This window comes from Neopelma chrysocephalum, unplaced genomic scaffold (assembly GCF_003984885.1).
Source record: "Neopelma chrysocephalum unplaced genomic scaffold, ASM398488v2 Primary Assembly neopelma1_257, whole genome shotgun sequence".
NCBI classification, from domain to species: Eukaryota; Metazoa; Chordata; class Aves; order Passeriformes; family Pipridae; genus Neopelma; species Neopelma chrysocephalum.
The window spans coordinates 534,318-541,274 of record NW_020897919.1 but is presented as its reverse complement, the minus strand read 5'-3'; the positions used below and the strand labels follow the sequence as shown (position 1 = coordinate 541,274).

The window sequence follows — 6,957 nt, the reverse complement described above, 5'->3', positions numbered from 1 at the left end:
TCGGCAGCCTGGAATCCGAGCGACCTTCCGCGGAACGGGGATAATCAGGGAGCAGGGAAAAAAAAAATCACTCACAAAAATAAAACCCAATAGTTTGGCTCCTTGGTGGTTGCTTTCCTGTTGCTGGCAGCCTCCTTGCATTTCCTATTTTTTTTTATTATTATTTATTTGTTTTTAAACTGCTTAGCTTGGAATCCACAGTTTGATCTTCCCGGGATAGGGAAGAATATGGTCCAGTTTTGTGTGGCACCTCCAGGTAATGAAAAACATGCATTCTGTAAGTGAGGAGGATTTTAAGGTTTGGGGTTTTCTTGTGGGACATTTGCCACTTCGGTGGGATTTTCTTTACACACGCTCTTAAGGAAATGGAAACCCAGTCCCTGAAGTTGAACTGGAACAAAGGAGTTCCTTGGGTTTCTGCCACAGCCAAATAGAAAAAGGAAAGACCTGCTCAGTCCCTCACTTCAGCGGGGACCGAGTGTTTGATCCTGGCCCTGCCAAAAGGCTCCATCCCAGGGAAGTTTGGGAAGGGGCGAAAGCCTTCACTGCACTGTTACACTTTTTATCCAAAGCACCCTATTACTGATGTGGGAAAAATTCCGGGGTGTTTTCAGTGCAGAGCAGCAGTGAGGGGGTTTTGTTGGCTGCACTTCTACCAGCTCCCCCCGGGCTGTGCTTCCCCTTGGGCCCCATGAGGGGGATGAGCTGCCTCTGCCCCCGGGATGGGGGTGAGGAGTGTCCTGGGGGCTCAGTGCCACAGCCCCGTCCCTGGGGACATCCTGCCCGGCTCCTCATCCCAGCTCCACTCACAGGAGTTTGGCCGTGGTGTGCAGGGTCCTTTTCCCGCCGGCTCCCCCTTCCCGGGCTGCTGTCCCGGGGCAGGCCCTTGGATTTCACTCTCTGTGCACAAGGTCCCCAGTTCCAAAAGCAGAGGCCGCGGGTACTGGCACCGTGCCCACCACCTGAGCCCTTCCAAGCCACCTTGCCTGTGCCAGATCCCAAAATCCCAGGTTATGGGGCCGGTCTGACGGAAACGGGGCCGGTCCCACTCAGCCTTCTGCCTTGTTTCTGTCTGGTTTGTCACCAAAGCAGCACCGAGGCCACGGGGAGATCCCAAACTTCCTCCCTGCCCCAGCGGCTCGCAGGGAATCATCCCTACACCGCCAGGAGCAGCCTCCCTCCTCCCAGAGAGAAGCAGGGACGCCACGTTCTGCTTCTTCAGCTTCTGCATCCATCCATCCATCCATCCATCCATCCATCCATCCATCCATCCAGCTCCCGGGGGGCTCAGCTGCACAGGGCTGGGGGTGCTCCAGGGTTTGCCAAGCTGCAGGTTGACCCCAGGGCTCTCTCCCTGCAGGGTTGAGTGGGGGTCCCCCCCACTCCTGCCAGATGAGGGGGGCTCGGCCCTGATCCCCATCTGGGGGGCAATGCCACCCTGCCCTGACAACAAAAGGGCACCGCTGTGCCCGGGGAGGATGGAGATTTCAGCAGCTCCTTCCTGGAGCATGAGTTCCATCCAGGAGGAGACCTGCTCTAAAAGGGACAGAAAACTCCAGGGAAAAAAAAAAAAGAAAAAAAAAATAAAATAGGAGTACACCCATCAGCCTTCCGAGGAAGACTCTGGGGAAGTGAGAGCTGGGCTCAGACACTGCGCAGCAGCTCAGAGAGCAGCTGGTGACAGAAGCGCCCGGGCTGGTGAGCACTGGGGGCTCTGCTGTGGGCCCCAACCCCAGGGACAGCAGCCGGAGCTGTGTCCCCTCCCCGCGGGTGCCCTGAGGGGCAGGAGGGGCCCATCAGTGGGTCACCTCCGGGGCAGGGGTGGCAGCAGCCCCTGCGCTGCTCCCACAGCGATGTCGAGGGGGTTACATTTTTAATTTGTTTTTTTTTTTTTAAGCAGGTAACGGGAAAACGGGCTCAGGGAAAAAGGATGTAGGCGCCAGGAATTCTGCCAGAACCGTGGGAAAATTGCAGCTGAATAAAACTGGCGGGAGCAGAGGATTTGGACAGCAGCACGTGGAGACTGGGGACGTGTTCAACTCCTGCCCCTCACCGGGATCTCAGGGTCTGAGGGAGGAGCACAAACTTCAAGAAGCAGAGCTGTCCTCGCTCTGATCTTCTGCCTTTGATTTTTCATAATCACGCCAGATCTGCAGGTGCTTTTTGCCTCCAGAGGGATCGGGGAAAGGATCGGGTTTGAGAGGGGAAGGGAAGGGTCCGATCCGGAGTTGCGGGATAGCCCTGGCTCCCAAACGGGGCTCAGCCCCTCGCGGAGGGGACAAGGGAGGTGGCCGGAGGGACAAACCCCAGGATCAGCCCCGGAGCGGGTGCCCGCACACTCCGAGTTTGATCCATTTGCCGATAAAGCGCGGCCCCGCGGTCCCCCCGCCCGGGCCGGGTGCGCCGGGAGCGCGCACACAGCGCATCTGCCCGCGCACGGACGCGCGGGGCTCCGGCCGCCCCGTCGCAGCGCTGCCCGGCCCGGGGGGCCAGGGGAAGGTTTGGCCTCGGAGTCTGGTTGCGCCGCGTCCTCTCAGCCCGTCAGAGACTCCCCTCAGCCCCCACTGCCCGCCGGGAGCGGTGGGGACGCGCAGGAGCCCCCGCAGCCGCTGCCCCCCGACGGGCGCGGGGTCCCGCCGCGGGAGCCCCCGCAGTCACCCCCCGGGGCGGGAGGGGCGCGTCCCGCACCCGGCCCGGCCCCCGCCCGCGGGCTCGGGCTGACCCGGGGGAGCGTTTCGTTGTCGCAAAACCAACGAACGAACGAACAACGACCGAAAAAAACCCCAAACCACGAAGGCAAACGAACCGCCGGCCCTAAAGGGGCCCCGGCCCCGCGGGGGTCCCCGTCGGCTCCGCACCCCGAGGCAGCGCTTCCGAGGGGCGGGGGCCGGGCGGGAGCCGCGCACTCCCGGGGCACCGGCCCGGGGAGAGGGGAGAGGGTGTCCCGGCTCCTGCCGTCGGGGCCGGGGCCGCGGCCGTCGCGCTGCCCCGGGACGGTTTGCCAGGGGGTCACCGCGCACCGCGGGACGGGGTCGGGACGAGGGGCCGCGGGAACGGGCGGGTACTTACAGGCGAGGGCGGCGGGGCCGCTCGGAGCCGCTCCGGCGCTGCCCCGGGGCGGCCGGGCTTAAGAGCCGTCGGGCGGGCGCAGGACAATGGCCGGGAGGAGGGGGCCGGGGCCGGGGGGCGGCGGGAGGCGGGGAGGGGCCGGGGCCGCCCGCCGCCGCTCCGCCCCCCCGCGTCTGGCGTAAACCCGGCTCCGGGCTAAAAGAACCGGCGAGCTACCGGCGCCCGGGGCTGGTGGCCGCCGCGGACGGCTCGCCGGTGCCGGCGGCAGCGCCCGGCCCGGCCAGGCCCGCCCCGTCGCGTCCCGTCCCGCCCCGCCGCGCCATGTCGCTGAGCCCCAAGCACACGACGCCCTTCTCGGTCACCGACATCCTGAGCCCGATGGAGGAGAGCTACAAGAAGTTCGGCGGCATGGACGGGGCGGGCGGGCTGGGCGCGCCCCTCGGGCCCTACCGCCAGGCGCCCGTGCCCCCCGCGGCCGCCGCCGTCCCGCAGCACGTCCCGGCGGGGGCGGCCGCCTACCACATGCCCCACGGCGTCTCGCAGTTCCCGCACGGCGCCGTCGGGGGCTACTGCAACGGCGGGCTGGGCAACGTGGGCGAGCTGCCCGCCTACCCCGAGGGGATGCGGGGCGGCGCGGCGGCGGGCGGCGGCTGGTACGGGGCCGGCGGGGACCCCCGCTACTCCAGCAGTAAGTGCGGGCGCGGGGCGGCGCGGAGGGGGGCGCGGCGGCGGCGGCGGGGGGCGGGCGGGGGAAGCCGCGGCCCCGACGGGGCGGCCGCCGGCGCTGAGCCGCCTCTCCCGCTGCAGTCTCCAGGTTCATGGGCCCGTCGGCCGGGATGAACGTGGCCGGGATGGGCGGCCTGAGCGGCATCGCCGAGGGCGCCAAGGCCATCGTGCCGCTCCACGCGGCCCCGCGGAGGAAGAGGAGGGTGCTCTTCTCCCAGGCGCAGGTCTACGAGCTGGAGCGGCGCTTCAAGCAGCAGAAGTACCTGTCGGCGCCCGAGCGGGAGCACCTGGCCAGCCTGATCCACCTCACCCCCACCCAGGTGAAGATCTGGTTCCAGAACCACCGCTACAAGATGAAGCGCCAGGCCAAGGACAAGGCGGCCGCCCAGCAGTTGCACCCCGACGGCGGCCTCTGCCAGCAGCCCTCGCCGCGCCGCGTGGCCGTGCCGGTGCTGGTGAAGGACGGCAAACCCTGCCCGCCGCCGGGCAGCGGCACCCCGGGCCCCGGGCAGGCCGCCCCCGCGCCCCCCGCCGCCGCCCCCGCCGCCCCTGCCGCTCACCCGCACCCCGGCTCGCTGGGGCAGGCGGCCGACCTGGAGGAGCTGTCGCCCAGCCCGCCGGCGCTGCACGGCCCCGTGCCCCCCCTCGCCCCCCTGGACTCGGCCGGCGCCGACTACAACGGCGGCATGGTCAGCCCCAACCTGCTCTACGGCAGGACGTGGTAATCGGTGTGTCCCGCGTGTGCCCCCCCGCGACCCCCCGGGCCCTCCGAGACCGGACCCGCCGGCCCAGTGCCTGCGGGGACCCCGACGGACGCCCGCGGGCCCCCGCGCTCCCTTCTCTCCGGCCCTTTCCCGTCCTTCCTTCTGTTTTTTTTTTTTTTTAAAGCCTCTCCGGTTTTTTTGGATAAACGGCCCCGACGGCAGCCCCGCGGCGGGGCCGAGTGCGCGTCCACGCGTGTGTGTGTGAATGTGTGAGTGCGCGGAGGGTGTGCGTGTCCACGTGTGTGCGTGGAGGGTCTGTGTGCGCGCGTGGTCCTGGATCCGCGTCCCGTCCGCGCCGCCGCATCCCGCCCGGGCGCGCCCCAGACGGGGCGAGGGGAGCCGGGGGACCGCGGGGCTCCGCTCCCGGCCCGGCCCCGCTGTTCCGCGGCAGCCCCGGGGCACCCGGAGGCCCCGGCGTGTCCCGTCACAGCCCCGCTGAGCGCCACAATAAACCTTCTGAAGCGCAACTTATCTCGGCAGAATTAATTTCGCGGGGGGTGCCCCGAAGTGCGATTCCGCTCTTGTCCCGATCGGAGGTAAATTGAGTCGCGACTCGAGAGGCGGCGGCGGCGGCGGCGGGAGCCGTGGCAGAAGAGCCCTGGAACGCCGGCGCTCAGATTTTCTGAGGGGAAAAAAACCGTTTTTCTCGTTGTCGTTGTTAAATATCGCTCAGTAAATGAATGAATGACCGCGCGTGGACGGGGCGCGCGTCCCGCGGAACCGCCGCGACCCCCGGCCCTTCGCTCCACTCCCGACGAGCTCGGAGACCCGCGGAGATGACGGAGAGCCCGGGGATTCCCGGGGCTGGACCCCGCTTCCCGCCGGGATGGAGGGCGGGGGATCGGGCCCCGCAGCGCCGGGGCCGCCGGGCCGGAGGATGCGCCACGGCACAGCGGGGTTTGTCCCCGCGCCTCTTCCCGGGAAAATCCCGCGCGTCGGGAAACACTTCTCGGGGAGTTTCCGGCAATTTTTCTTTCTTTTATTTTTTTTTAATTTTAATTTTAATTTTATTTTTAACAATAAAAGGAAGCCTTGTTCTCACGAGTCGTGCTGCTTCGTTCTCGGTGTACGGACTGATGGGCGACACCAAAAGCCCCTTCCTTCCGCCTCCCTCTCAGGCTCCAAGGATTTAATTCCGCGCCCTCCCTGCCCGGCTGCCCCATCCTCGGGGGACCCGCTGGACCCCGGGCAGGGGCTCTCCAGCCCTGGCAGTGCCAGAGCCCGCGCCGCTCCCGGCTGTGCCGTGAGGGAACGATTCTGGGGTGGAAAACAGGGATTTCAGCCTCTGCCAGACCCGGACCCCTTCCCAAGGCCCACGCGGGAGCCGGGAGGGGAAGTGGGGCATTCTCCCGGGTGAGGAGCTGCAGGGACCCCCCTTCCCCTCACGGCAGATGCCACTTGGGGACCACCAAGGCTCCCTCCCTTTCCATAAGGGAGTGCTTCTCTCCACTGGATCCCACGGGGGACAGCTCGGAGCATCTGGGGTGGCTCTGAGCCCGGAGGGGTGAGTGATTTCCCCCTCCAACCCTGTCAAATCCAAGGGGATGTGCCAGGCTCAGCTCCAGCTTGGAAAAAAAAAAAATCTCTCTAGGTAGAGTAGCTTCGGGAGCTCCACGGGGATGCTGTCCCAAAGCCACCGAGGGGGGATGCTCCACGGTCAGGCCCTGCATCCCATCCCCGGGCCATGGAGCCCAGGAACCGAACCCTCTGGGAGAGCACGTTGCTCCAGGCATCGCTCCCAGGGCCCAGGACGACATCCCGGGTTCATCCCACCTTGGGCACGCGGCCGACCCACCCCGCTCCTTCCTCCACCCCACTCCCACGAAAACTCACCCTCGCTGCTGGTTTTGTCCCGCTCAAAAAGCGAAACGACTTTTTTTTTTTTTTTTTTTTGAGCCCCAAATCTTTTCCCATCCGAGGGAGAAGGGCCGTGGGGAGGGCTGCTGACGGGTCCGGGCTCCCGGAATGCTGCATCACAATGAAGGATTCTGCTCCACCCTTAATCACTCGAAAATAATGAATCCAGTTTGATGATTCCTTCCTCCCCGGTCTGTCTGGGCTTTTCCCTGGTTGCTGGTGATTAACACCTGAGCCCTGGAAGAAAGGAGCACCGAGCCCTGTGGCATCGGGGCGCAAGAGCAGTGCTGGGAAGTTTTACTGATTTACACAACACATGTATTTAAGGGAAAATATCCGAAGGGAAAGCTGAACTGGATGCTCTCCTCATTTCTTTTTTTTGTCGTTTGTTTGTTTTGTTGCTTAAACAAATGTTTTCAATGCTAAGATAGAGGCCGGGTGGAATTATTTTCCAAGAATTCAGCATAAACGCGCGCGCGCAAGTAAAAGATACAGTAAAAAACAGGGCCTGGAGGGGGTTTGAAAATTAACCACACACTGC

At 65.2% G+C, this 6,957-nt stretch overlaps 1 protein-coding gene across 2 annotated transcripts; it reads left to right on the top strand.

The window, feature by feature from the left end:
* The first annotated feature begins 3,341 nt into the window (after positions 1 to 3,341).
* NKX2-4 (NK2 homeobox 4) lies at positions 3,342 to 5,701 on the top strand. Of its 2 annotated transcripts, XM_027704148.1 has the most exons (3): positions 3,342 to 3,757; positions 3,877 to 4,523; positions 5,040 to 5,701. In XM_027704148.1, the coding sequence occupies exons 1-2, from the start codon at positions 3,391 to 3,393 to the stop codon at positions 4,518 to 4,520; spliced, it is 1,011 nt and encodes a 336-aa protein (XP_027559949.1). In that variant the 5' UTR covers positions 3,342 to 3,390; the 3' UTR covers positions 4,521 to 4,523; positions 5,040 to 5,701. The 2 variants fall into 2 exon arrangements, with proteins under 2 accessions (XP_027559949.1, XP_027559948.1); XM_027704147.1 differs by lacking the exon at positions 5,040 to 5,701 and having other exon boundaries at positions 3,877 to 4,749.
* Positions 5,702 to 6,957: the final 1,256 nt, after the last annotated feature.